We start from the raw sequence: 15,000 nt of genomic DNA on the forward strand, positions 1-15,000 counted from the left end.
GACGCCACGATGGCGGCCAGACGCCGCGATGGCGGCCAGACGCCATGACGGCGACCAAACGCCATGACGGTGGCCAGACGCCACGACGGAGGCCAGATGCCACGATGGCGGCCAGACCAGATGACACCTCCATCCAACATGGCGTCTCCGTGACGGCGTGCGGCTGCCTACCTTTCAGGTTGGTGTGTGCGGCCTGGTCCTGTTGCTCCGCCTCCTCCATGGTGGCCTCGCTGCTGGCTCCGCCCTCCTCCTGCTGCTCCTCTGTGGGGTTCTCCATGACGGCTGGAAGGAGAACAGACAGGAAGTCAGACAGGAAGTCACGCCGCAGTCTGGAAAGCTGCAGCATTCCCAACATTCCCAGGGAAAACCTTCCCGCTGATCAACGTTTGTGTGTTTTCTGTCTGGCTCGGCTCTAACCGGACCGGACCGGACCGGGTCAGGCCTCCACACCTGGCTCTACCCAGCAGCAGCTAATTACTGCTTCCTGTCGGGCCGCCCCCACAGGAAGTCGCTGTTCCTCACGCCGACAGGAAGAGGAAGACTGGAGCCGAAGAGGAGACGGTTCGGATCGCCACGCGGTCCAGAACTACTGTGATCCAGAACCTCTCCCTCCCTCAGCGTCGGGATGGAAATGATCCGATCTGGATCTTTAGTCGAGTTCAGACCCGCTGAACGCTGGGGAGGTTCTGCTGACCAAACCGGGTTGAACTGGACCCGGTTCTGGTTCTGTCATCCTGAACTGGATCAGGATGAATCTGGTTTGATGAATTTGAATATTTTGTTTCATCTTTGATTATTTAAATGACAGTAAAAACATCAAACTGATCATTTAACAGAAACTCATCTGAAGGTCATTGTGACGCCTGTTCATTCATTCATTCATTCATTCATTCATCATAACATTAATGATATTTTACATCATGGCGTTTTTAGCTATGCTAAGCTAACTAGCTCAACCGCTGCTCGTTAGCTTCAAACTTTAGAAATATCCAATAAAAACAACTTCAGCCACATTTAGAGCCCCGGAGGCGATGAACAGAAAACTGTAGTAACTTTAACTGGCTAAACTTTTCATCAGAGCCCTGCAGAGGACGGTGAGGGGAGCCGATCCAGAACCTGGTTTCAGATCCAGAGCTGCTGCAGGAACCAGAACCACGGCTGAGATGGCAGACTTCATGCTGCTAAAGTGATTTTATGTTTTATGTGTTAAAGAGCCAGAGAAATGCTGTTTCAGTTTGGACTGGGTTTGGACTAGGCCAATGTTCTGAAATGGTTCTGCTTTGAAAAGGAGCTTAAACCCAAAACGGTGGTTCCGACTCCAGCAGCCGAGGAAACAGAGAGCTGATGTTACTACATCTGTTCCTGGCCGTCAGCTCTCACTGCGACACACACACACACACAGAGAGACACAGAGACACACACACTGAGACACGCACACACACAGAGACACACACACACACACACAGAGACACACACACACACAGAGAGACACAGAGACACACACACTGAGACACGCACACACACAGAGACACACACACACACACACAGAGACACACACACACACAGAGAGAGGCACAGAGACACACACACACACAGAGACACACACACACACAGAGACACACACACACACACACACACACACACACACACACACACACAGAGACACACACACACACACAGACACACAGAGACACACACACACTCACTCACACAGAGACACACTCACACAGACACACACACACTCACACACACAGAGACACACACACACAGACACACACACACACACACACACAGACACACACACACACACACACACAGACACACACACACAGACAGACACACACACTCACACACACAGACACACAGACACACACACACACACACACACACACACACACACACACACACACACACACACACACACACACACACACAGACACACACACACAGACACACACACACTCACACAGAGACACACTCACACAGACACACACACAGTCACACACACAGAGACACACTCACACAGACACACACACACACACTCACACACACACACACACACAGAGACACACACACACACACACACACACAGAGACACACACACACTCACTCACACAGAGACACACTCACACAGACACACACACACTCACACACACAGAGACACACACACACAGACACACACACACACACACACACAGACACACACACACACACTCACACAGACACACACACACAGACACACACACACTCACACACACAGACACACAGACACACACACACACACACTCACACAGACACACACACAGACACACAGACACACACACACACACACACACACAGACACACACACACACACAGACACACAGAGACACACACACACTCACTCACACAGAGACACACTCACACAGACACACACACACTCACACACACAGAGACACACTCACACAGACACACACACACTCACACACACAGACACACACACACACACTCACACAGACACACACACACAGACACACACACACACACACACACACACACACACACACACACACACACACACACACACACACACACACACACACACACACACACACACACACACACACACACACACACAGAGACACACACACACACACAGACACACAGAGACACACACACACTCACTCACACAGAGACACACTCACACAGACACACACACAGTCACACACACAGAGACACACTCACACAGACACACACACACACACACAGACACACACACACACACTCACACAGACACACACACACAGACACACACACACACACACACACAGACACACAGACACACACACACACACACACACACAGACACACACACAGACACACACACACACACACAGACACACACACACACACACTCACACAGACAGACACACAGACACACAGACACACACACAGACACACACACAGTGCTGACGCTCCAACATTCCTGCACATCCCTGCAAAAGCTGGAAAAAGGTCACAGCGATCGAGGCGGCGAGGAAAAGGAGCGATCTGTGTCAGTCGGACTCGGCTCCGGGCCGGTCCACACATTTTAGGGAAAGTGATAAAGTGGGCGGTCCGATCTGCCCGTTAACCCTTTCAGAACCAAATATGGTTGAACTGTTGGATCATTATTGTTATTAATAATCCAGTTCCTGATCCAGTTTCCAGAGGCCGAAGCACAACCAAGGGGAAAAGTTTGACAAGTTTATCTAAATAAATCCTACAAAAATGTTTTAATATTTCAGCACAAATATGAATTATTGGAGCTGATGTTCCAAAGAAAGTGATCAGAAGAGCTAATCTAGCCGATTGGTGATGTTTCAGTCTGTGAAAATGAAGCAGAGCATCTGGAAACGGCGCCTGCAGCCCAAACTGAGGGCAAAGGCTCCCTGTCCCGCCTCCTGCTGAGAGGCACCTGTGTGAGGATGTAACCCTGTGACAGACGGGACGGAGGGATGACGGAGAGATGGAAGGAAGGATGGAGAGCTGAGCAGGGGGAGGAAAGCCTATAAATCCTGTGCAGCCTCCTCATTCGCCCAGGTCGTCTCAGAGTCCGACAGAAATAAAAGCAGCCGTGTGATTGGCTGCCTGACTCGCTCTCGGCCCAGTAAATTCAGGCTGCAGCCTTTTATTTTAACTCCTCCGTCTGCTTTTACATGGCGGCTGCAGCGAGGTGGGATATCTGGTGTCGGCTAACAGCGCCGGGCAGAGCGATGGAGGGATGTATGGTGAGACAGAGAGAGGAGGGGGAGGACAGGATCCACTCACCATATGTTGGCTATTTATTACCTCAGTCCAACTGTCTCTCTGTCCTCATCTGAACATCTATCACTTTGTTTCAGATCGGCAGGTCCGACCTGGAATCAAACACAAACAAACTCCCACCGCTGCAGATTTACAGGACTCTGCACTGCCGCCGTTTATTACCGCTTATGAGGAACATATCTGATTTAAAGTCAGGATTAACCGAGACAAAACTGTTTCTAAATGTGAGGTTTGGTTTTCTCTCTCCAGAGGTTAGCCGTGAATTTGAATCTCTCTCCATGTTTATTAGGAACATAAATCTTCAGCCATTAGCCCCAAATTAATAAAGAAAACGTTCATATCTTTACTGGAACACTTTGTCCTGGACTGGAAAACATTTTATTCATCCTATATCTGCGTTTCACTGAGACATTAATGCTAAAAATATAACAACTAGCCTTTCAGCGAAGCTAACAGGATATGATGCTACAGGATAAATTTACCATTTCTAACAAAAAATAACACCGAGTTTATAAATTTACACCAAATAAGCTTCAAAAGAAACAAAACTAGATTAAAAACCAGAAAACAGCTATTACTGATGCTTTGAAGTATAGACAATGTTAATTTTAATACTCTGCTTATTTGTTAATTGTTACACTAAGACGTCAAAATGACTATTTAATATTGAGCTTAAATCCAGAAATAGCTCCCATCACTGGGCTGCTATGCTAATTAGCCAAACCATGACGCATTTTTTATAATACTTGAAGCTAACCATGTCGGACTTCTGTCACCTCAACACTAACCGCCTGTGTTAAAGTTTACTTGTAGGAACAGAAACCAAATCAAACGCGTCATTACTGAGACGAATCTCCAATATTTGGCACATTCACCGCGGAGGCTGTCGGCTAGAATAACTGACGGCGTTTCGAGCTAAATTTAGAAGCTACAACCGGCAGCGATGCTGCCGCTGCCTTTGAATCCAGCAGCAGAAACTGAAAGAACATCTCTCTTTATCTTTCTGTTTCTCTCGACCGCAACAGGAAGCCGACACTCTCGGGAGTCACCAGAGAGCTTCGCTGCTTCCCTCATGTGAGAGAGAGAGATTGATGGAGCTTCCCGCTGACCCCCCGGCCGCCCCGTCCCCTCCGAGGCCTCCGTCTAACACTCAGCTGCCATCACCCATCCTCCACTCCTGTCTCCCTGCAGGACTTTGCCCAAACTTGTTAACCGTCTCTTATGAAACCGAGCTGGCAGGTTCTGCTCCTCGGTTCTGAGACACCAGCTCTCCACCTCTCCTGCCTCCATCTTTTATTTCTGTCCCCCCCCGGCTCGGTTACACATTGACTGCTGTGTTTGCGGTGGAGCAAAGTGGAGTTTAGAACCGCCATGATAAAGTGTTGCGATAGCATCAGCCGTGTGTTAGCTCCACTGTACGGCATACCGCAGCAGGGGCGGGAAGGACCTCGGCCAATCAGAGAGCTCCTCTCAGAGTGGAGCGATCTGCCAGCTCCCAGCCAATCAGGAGGCAGGTTCTTCTCCTCCCAGACACACAGGTTTATCCATCTCTGTGAGCCGCTTTATCTGATCTACGGAAGCAGGCTGGGGACAGTTTGATGGTCTGGAAATTACTCACAGAGTTTTTATTGTTCATAATAAATAGGCCTGGTGTAAAGGAATCTAGGGAACATTTACATTAATAAACGCTGAATAAACAGCTTAGACTGGCTAATTTACTTCATGTAAACTGACTGTTATGTATGTTACATTGTGTTAAATATAACTGTTTTTCAGTGGGATCCATCAGTGGGATCCATTAGCGGATCCATCAGGGGGATCCATCAGGGGGATCCATCAGTGGGATCCATCAGGGGGATCCATCAGTGGATCCATCAGTGGGATCTCAGCAGGTAAATTAAATTAATATTTTTTCTGGCTGCATTTTCTAAGAATGCGACCAGGAAAATGTCTGAAACTCAACTTCATGTTCCTTTTTCCATGTTTGAAGTAAAATCCTGATATTTGCCTGAAGCCAATATTTGCTGACCCCTGGAAGGGTCACCAGGTCTCCCTGGATGACCCCGGATGACCTCCGGCTGCGTCTATAAACAGAAGAAGTGAGGCAGGAAGCTGAGGAAACAGAGACATCCAGGAAGTAGACAGAGCCCGACGAGAACCGTGATGAGAAACAGAAGCAAACTTCCACCGTTTCAGACAGAAATCTGACAGGAAGCAGGTTACAGGTGGATGGACAGAGAGGAGCAGGGGTCAGAGGTCAGCGATGGATGGAGGGTGAGAGGGAGGAGCATATTTACCCGTTCTTTTTCGTTAATCAACACTCGCTCGTTCCCTCGAGTCTCAGGGGCGGAAGGGGGCGGGGTTTGTTGTGTTTGAGTCTGAAGGAGCGATCACACTGCGGGGGGGAACAGAGAGACGGTCAGTAACAGAAACACACCTACAGCACAGTAACACACACCTGCACACACAGCAGGGAACAACAGGGAACAGTAGGAAACAGCAGGAAACAGTAGGAAACAGCAGGGAACAACAGGGAACAGTAGGAAACAGGAAACAGCAGGGAACAACAATAAACAACAGGAAACAGCAGGGAACAGCAGGGAACAACAGGGAACAGCAGGAAACAGTAGGAAACAGCAGGGAACAACAGGGAACAGCAGGGAACAGTAGGAAACAGCAGGAAACAGCAGGGAACAACAGGGAACAGCAGAGAACAGCAGGGAACAACAGGGAACAGCAGGGAACAGCAGGGAACAGCAGGAAACAGTAGGAAACAGCAGGGAACAGCAGGGAACAACAGGGAACAGCAGGAAACAGTAGGAAACAGCAGGGAACAACAGGGAACAGCAGGGAACAACAGGGAACAGCAGGGAACAGCAGGGAACAACAGGGAACAGTAGGAAACAGCAGGAAACAACAAGGAACAGTAGGAAACAGCAGGGAACAGTAGGAAACAGCAGGAAACAACAGGGAACAGTAGGAAACAGCAGGGAACAGTAGGAAACAGCAGGAAACAACAGGGAACAGTAGGAAACAGCAGGGAACAGTAGGAAACAGCAGGAAACAACAGGGAACAGTAGGAAACAGGGAACAGCAGGAAACAGCACGGAACAACAGGGAACAGCAGGGAACAGCAGGAAACAACAGGGAACAGTAGGAAACAGGAAACAGCAGGAAACAGCATGGAACAACAGGGAACAGCAGGGAACAACAGGGAACAACAGGGAACAGTAGGAAACAGCAGGAAACAACAAGGAACAGTAGGAAACAGCAGGGAACAGTAGGAAACAGCAGGGAACAACAGGGAACAGTAGGAAACAGCAGGGAACAACAGGGAACAGTAGGAAACAGCAGGGAACAGTAGGAAACAGCAGGAAACAACAGGGAACAGTAGGAAACAGGGAACAACAATAAACAAAAGGAAACAACAGGGAACAACAGGAAACATTCACAGGAAGTAAACAACAACAAAAACGCATCAAATAACAGAAAAACCTTTTCTTAACATTCAGGAAATGGCGAACATTTAACAGAAACATGTTCAGACGTCACAAAACCACAATAAATCTAAAACATTAATACATAAAAACAAACCCATCGTTAATAAACCCATTAATATCTGGATATTTAGTATAAAATCCAGTTAGAACTAAAATTCCTGAATGTTTACTTTTTGTTTTAAGGAATGTTTTGTTTTTTAAGTTGAGAAGCTGAAATCAGAGTTTTGTTGATTTATTTTATTATAAAATGAATGTAAAATAGTAGCAGAAACTGATATTTTCTCTCATCAGATGTCATAAAAACATTCAGAACCGACTGACCGACCCGGTTTCTGGTTCTGGACCCGTTTCAGCTCCGACACAAAGTAAAGTCGTTTTTATGAATCTGTTTCTGTTTAAAGAAAATCTTCTGACTAATAAATGATACCTGGCAGGAAGTCGCTCAGCTTGGATCGATATCGATGTTTAAACCGTTTCTCTTCCTCAGATCTGGCATGTAAACATAATGACGCCACACCAGAACAGGAAGTGACAAACAGGAAGTTGTTTTAGCATCATGGACAGTTTGTAATCAGCAGCTCTGAGGCATCAACAGTTAAACTCCAAATGTCCGAAGGTCAGAGGTCAGCCTGCTGATGTAATCACCGCTGCCTGATAACGCCAACGGGAGCGCCACGCTGCGGCCCGGTGCATGATGGGAAGCCAACAGATACCTGGTATCTGCAGCATGTAGGCCGAAGTCAGAAAACAAGGACACCCTGTGCGTCTGTAGGGACCGTTTGATACAATAAAGCCAGCTGGACGGCAGCGGATCCAAAGCAGGAGTCAAAGTAAGAACATCCAGCAGAGGAGGAAGAGGATGCTGGAGGAAACAAAGGCCGTGTCTGCTGCAAATGGAGGCTTAGCCGCACGGCACAAAGAGGGTAATCTGCTGCTGTCAGGCAGCACAAAGTGAGGAAACTTAACGGAAACACAAGATAAGACAGAAAGATGGGCGGATAAAAGGGAAGCAACAGGCTGCAGGGCTCAGCCACGTATTTATGGATGGAGGGATGATGAAGGGGAAGAAGAGGAGAGGGGGATGGAGGCAGAAGAAAAGATTAAGAGCTTAGAGGGTTGGTAAGGCTAATTAGGAGGAGGCGACTGAGGATGGAGGTGAGGAGGAAAGAAAACGTCTCGTCTGCACCACCGATCAGGAGCAACTGGGAGTAAAACTGCCGGTAATCTGAGGACGTGCATGCAGAGCTATGAACGCACAGAAAACACACACCCAGTCAAATCCCAGCTTTGATTTGACCAACAATAACTGACAGAAATTATGTCCCAAAATAAAGCAGCCTTAAAGCTCTATTAGTTACTAATCACAGCCACAGATCTGTGGTGTCCATGCAGCTAACGGTTTAAAAACTGGAGCCAAATGACTGTTCAGAGGAGGATCTGTTAATGAGCCGAGTATTGTTGGAGATAAAGGAGGTGTAAGCTGATACAGGGAGGCGCTGCGGCTCCCACCTAACCCCGGATTTATCACCACGTCCCCCCCCGCCGCCGCAAAGTCCACCGATAAGCCTGCAGCTAATGAGCTAGCCCGCTAACTGACGCTAGCTTTGTTCCGCTACAGTCAGAGGCATTGTTAGCAGCTAAACGCTTCGACAAAGGTTAATGATTTATAATCAGTCCTGATAACATTGACAAAGGCTTTATGCTGCTATGAGTTATAAAATATCCATAAAGTTTGATAAATCTTGAATTTCAGATATATATTTCTGCTGAGTCATGCTAAGCTTCCACTTCCATCAACAGAAAAAGTATCCATCAAATTAAAACGTTAAAAGGAAACAAATTTATTTACTCAAAATAAAAATCAGTTACATGTTAGCATTAGCTGCTTAGCTTGGATTAGCTTGCCTGAAAAAAAACACTTAAAAACATGTTGAGATTATCTTAAGCATGCTAACGGTTTGTAGTGCTAACATGTAGCGTTTCCTCTAAATGTCAGAAGGAAAGAAATTAAAGTTTGATTCTGGTGTATGAACTCAGACTGATGATAAAATAGTTATTTTCATTTTAAATTATTATAAAAACTATTGCAAGTCAGTTTAAATATGTTTATAAGCTAACAGCTTTTAAACAACATGCACAGAAACTTTTTAACGCCTAAGATGTAGCAAATAAACCAACAAAGTGTGTTAATGATATTAGCATCATGGCTATTAGCAGCTTTTCTGAAGCAAAATGTCATAAAAGTGAATTAAACTGTTTCTCTGCTGCCGAACAGGAACAGCCTGTTTCCTCCAACCACAGTGAAACATTAGCCAGCCGAGACGTTCACACGGCGTCCTGGTTGGCCTGTTACACTGTAACTGGGCCGACTGGGAGAAAACCAGAGCTGTGATGGGCAGAGTGCAGCTGGATGGAGTGATGCTTGCAGCGGGCCGCCGCCGCCGCCGGCAGCAGCAGCAGCAGCAGCAGCAGCAGCAGCAGCAGCAGCAGCAGCAGCAGCAGCACACCGGCGGTAAAAATAACCCGCGGAGCGAGAGCAGGAATGTGTGCGCCGAAGAATGCCGCTCCGCTTCTGGTGACAGGCATGGACAAGTGCAGAGGAGGAGGAGGAGGAGGAGGAGGAGGAGCAGCACCTGAGCCAAGTGAGGAGAGAAAACTGGGGAAAGTTCAGAGGAGCAGCAGGAGCTGCAGCCTCCACTTTAAACATCAGAGATGCTTCAGACTCTCAGGAAGTTTCACAATCCCGGCAGGATGGAGGGGCGAGCGACAGCAGGAATGAGGGGGAGAGGGAGCGGTCGCTAACGGCGACGCAAAACAGGAAGTGAGACGAGGAGACGGAAAGCCCGAGAAAGAAGCAAACGCCTGCAGAATCCAGTCAGACCAGACGAGCCGCTCCCAGCAAACTCTGCCCTGATTGGCTGGCTGCCCGCAAGCTGACAGCTGATGGGCCGGAGGACCCGGTTCTGTTCAGACCCAGAGTACCGGGCCGGTTCTGACCCAGGGTCAGCTGGCCCGGCGTGACGCGGCGCTGCCACTTCCTGTCGCTGCGTCTGGCTCCTGAGCGAACAGAAACTGAAACGCTGCAGTTTTTCTCATCAGCTGATGAAGAGAAAAACTTTAAAACGAATCGGGCCAAACCGGTAAAGATGGCCGCTTCCTCCAGAAAGCGCTTCATTACGGTTCATCTCCTATCGGTGACCTCTGGGCTCAGAGGTCACCCTGGAATAAAATGAACCTCATTGACGGTTTCGTCATAAATATGAAACCATCTCAAGTTCCTCTGCCGGCACTGGTCCGATCCAGTCCAGTCCGGTCCTATCCAGTCCAATCCGATCCAGTCCAATCCGATCCGGTCCAGTCTGGTCCGATCCAGTCCGGTCCAATCCGATCCAGTCTAGTCCAGTCCGGTCCGATCCGGTGGCCATAAATCTCATTGATTCATTTTCTCAGGTTTTCTAAGCTTTGTTTTTATTTTACGTTGGTTATTTTTCATCTCTTTCTGTTTGTCACATGACAGTTAAATATCATTACAATATTCACAGAAACCTGGAAACTGTTGATTTATGAGAACCAACAGGAACACTGATGCTTCCTGCTCCAGAGGGAAACATGGTCCCTGAGGCTGCTGCCATCTTTGGTTGGTTCAGAAGTTTCAACGTTTCTGGTGGATATTTGCTGCTAAATTAGCAAAAACATGAGAAGTTCTGTGAAACTGAAGGTGAACCAGATGAACATGCCTCCGTTTGTGGTCATTAATAATAATCCATCAGGATCCTGATGTGAGTTTGTCTGGTAAACAGGAAAATCGGTCGATGCCGGTAGAAGCTGATCGGTGCGGAGGGAGAAACTCCAGAAATCGTTTCATCTGAATCAAACCGAGTTCAGATTTATAATCTGCTCTTAATCTGATGTTAAAGATTCATTACGCAGAGCACACACACACACACACACACACACACACACACTCACACACACACACACACACTCACACACGCACACACACACACACACACTCACGCACACACACACACACACACACACACACACACACACACACACACACTCACACACGCACACACACACACACACACACACTCACGCACACACACACACACACACACACACACACACACACTCACACACACACACACACACACACACACACACACACACACACACACACACACTCACACACACACACACACACTCACACACACACACACTCAGCCTCCCGTTTTGAAAACACAGAGGGACAAACTGGACGTTCTTCATCACATCTCAGTGCTCCTCCTCTTCCTCTGTCCAGGTTTCTTCTGTAATTACAGACATGGAGGAAGAGGAGAGGAGTAACATGGGGAGCAGCTGTTGCACACACACCACACACACACACGCGCGCAGACAGGTGTCAGAGACAGCAGCGACCTCTGACCTCTCAGACTGCTATTCATCCAGAGCTAACAGATGCTAACCTGGCTGCCTTCAGCCACAGACCAGGGAAAAGTTAACTCATCACATCAGATTATTTTATATTTCTGTTGTTCTGCGGAGCCAAACGTCTTCAGCTGGTTCTGCTGATCAATAATGATCTATCAGGTTTTGACTGGACCAGCTGCTGCTCATCTCTGAGGTTTTGCTGCTGCGGTTCAGGCGGATCGTCCTCCTCTGCTGTCCATCCATCCTGAGGACTCCAACACTCCTGCTGCTGCTGCTGTCTCTCTGCTCAACAAGCGATGCATTCATCGTCTGCTCACACACACTCTGCAGCTGCTGCACACACACACACACACACACACACACACACACACACACACGCACACACACACGCACACACACACACACACACACACACACACACACACACACACACACGGGAGGGAAATCCCGCCTGCTCTCTCCAACAGCTGGCCACATCCATAACGGCACAGCAGCCGTTTGAACAGCCAGGCAGGAACCAGGAGCCCACTTTACACAGGCATAGTCAAAGTAAACGTCACAGCTTCACACTAAATATGTAGCCAAGCATTAAGCTAAATGTTTAGCTTGTTTAACAAGTTAACCAAATAGTTAGGTTTTTACCTGGATAGCTAAATATTTAGCTTGTTTAGCTTCGCAGCTAACTAGCTGCACATTTTACTTACTTAACTAGTTAATTACAAGTTGGTATCATTTAATTAAAATTCCTTTAAATATTTAGTTTAGCTTGAAAGCTGAATATTTAGCTTCTGACTAAATGTTCAGTTTGTAAACTAAATGTTTATCTATATTTACCTTAAATATCTGGTTAAACTTTGTAACATGGTGTAAATATGAACCATGTTTTCAGGCTAAATAAACCAAACTACTGCTGTTCATGGTCGACAGGAACCTTTCTGGTTCTACAGACACCGGGCCCGGTCCGGCCCGGCCCGGCCCGCCCCGGCCCGGCCCGGTCGGTTCTGTTTGCGTTGTGACGTGAAGCGCAGCAGCAGATCGTGGATTTCTTCGCAGAGAGCAGCAGGCTGGGTGTGACTGCAGGATAAACTCCGTCATCAGCGGCTGACAGTGTTGGCGAGTCCAGAGGAGCTGCTGCATGTCGCGGCACGATGCCGGGCCTCGGGGCGCCGCGCTCACCCACCAGACCGAAACTCACCGCGCCACTTCTGCTCGACTGCAGGAATCGCACGAAACTGAAGCTGGAGGAACTGATTCACCGTCAGGGCGGGAAAAGCTTAACTGACGACCAGCAGAGGCCGAGGCATCAGAAACAGAGATCAGGACAGGTGGGGGATAAACAGGGGCGTGGCTAACGCCTGGACAAAACAGGCGTTAGCCTGGACGAAACAGGGGCGTGGCTAACGCCTGGACAAAACAGGGCGTGGCTAACGCCTGGACAAAACAGGAGCAAGGCTAACTCCTGGACAAAACACGGCGTGGCTAACGTCTGGACAAAACAGGGGCGAGGCTAACGCCTGGACAAAACACGGCGTGGCTAACGTCTGGACAAAACAGGGGCGAGGCTAACGCCTGGACAAAACAGGGGCGAGGCTAACGTCTGGACGAAACCGGGGCGAGGCTAACGCCTGGACAAAACAGGGACGTGGCTAACGTCTGGACAAAACAGGGGCAAGGCTAACGTCTGGACAAAACAGGGGCAGGGCTAACGTCTGGACAAAACAGGGGCAAGGCTAACGTCTGGACAAAACAGGGGCGAGGCTAACGCCTGGACAAAACAGGGGCGAGGCTAACGCCTGGACAAAACCGGGGCGAAGTTAACGTCTGGACAAAACAGGGGGCAAGGCTAACGTCTGGACAAAACAGGGGCAGGGCTAACGTCTGGACAAAACAGGGGCAAGGCTAACTCCTGGACAAAACACGGCGTGGCTAACGTCTGGACAAAACAGGGGCAAGGCTAACGTCTGGACAAAACAGGGGCAGGGCTAACGTCTGGACAAAACAGGGGCAAGGCTAACTCCTGGACAAAACACGGCGTGGCTAACGTCTGGACAAAACTGGGGTGGGGCTAACGTCTGGACAAAACAGGGTTGTGGCTAACGTCTGGACCACAGCAGATGGTGAGGGGAACTCTGGTACCGGTTCCATCATGGAACCACAGGAAGTTCAGGTCCAGCTGACTCGGTTCTGGTTCTAAAATCCAATGATTTTCAAGTCACTGAACGCGCAGAGCCTGCAGGACAGTAAAAGAGAGCAACAGTTCCTGGAGGTAACAGGAAGGCCTGAACCTGTTGCTATGGCAACAACTACTGAGTGTGTGTGTGTGTATCCATCATCACTGCAGCGAGGCTGTTGGTGAACAGCAGCAGCATACGTTTCCCAGCATGCACTGCGTCAGAAGGTGACTCATGTTGGAGGTCAGAACAATAAGGAGCAGGAGGAAGCTCCGCCCCTTTTGTCTATAAAGTCGTCTTTGTGCTGGAAGAATACAGCCTTGATGTTTCTCACACACACACACACACACACACACACACACACACACACACACACACACACACACACACACACACACAGCTGTAACGAGATGATGCAGTTCAGCTGACGACAGACCAAAGATGCTCTTTATTCCTCCTGTTCCTCCTGAGGAAGAGCGAACCATGATGCACCTCTGCGTGGCGCCGCCGGCGGCTCGGTGTGGGGCGCGGCGCCGAGCCGGACCAGGTTTCAGACGAATGAAAAGAGTCGGAGCCTCTTTGTGAGCTGTGTGTGTGTGTGTGTGTGTGTGTGTGTGTGTGTGTGTGTGTGTGCGTGTGTGTGTGTGTGTTCGTGTGTGTGTGTGTGCGTGTGCGTGCAGCGGCTTCCCCTGGGACGGTTTATTGTTATTTCCTGTTAAAAAGCTGAATGGACTCTGATGGACACACCTTCTCATGTAAACCCCAGTTCACACCTGAGGCTCCGCCCACTTCACAGGTAGAGACTCCCTGGAAACACACAGCAGCTTAATCCTCTGAACACACACACCCTGAGCCTCCTGTCAGCAGCTGGGCTTGGAGGTTCTCCTGGTTCTGACCCGGTCTGGTTGGTCAGAGACCTGTAACCGTCACAGCGCCCCCTGCTGTCACACCGACGCTGCTGTTACGGAGGATAACTACCGATATTCACCACTAAGGATAACATTTACGCATTTCCATGACGATGCTGCTCTGCTTCAGTTAAACATCCCATAATCCTTTGCTGCATCACAGTCACATGACCAACCAGCTCCAGAGACACAAACAGCAAC

The 15,000-nt window shown here is 48.8% G+C and overlaps 1 protein-coding gene across 1 annotated transcript in view; it reads right to left on the reverse strand.

The window, feature by feature from the left end:
* rreb1a (ras responsive element binding protein 1a) overlaps positions 1 to 15,000 on the reverse strand; it is a 50,836-nt gene that overhangs the window by 21,143 nt on the left and 14,693 nt on the right. The window contains exon 2 of the mRNA XM_081602005.1: positions 172 to 282. Coding sequence (XP_081458131.1) covers positions 172 to 282 — 111 coding nt within the window. The remainder of the gene's footprint in view (positions 1 to 171; positions 283 to 15,000) is intronic.

This window comes from Poecilia reticulata, chromosome 20 (assembly GCF_904066995.2).
Source record: "Poecilia reticulata chromosome 20, P_reticulata-male-v2, whole genome shotgun sequence".
NCBI classification, from domain to species: Eukaryota; Metazoa; Chordata; class Actinopteri; order Cyprinodontiformes; family Poeciliidae; genus Poecilia; species Poecilia reticulata.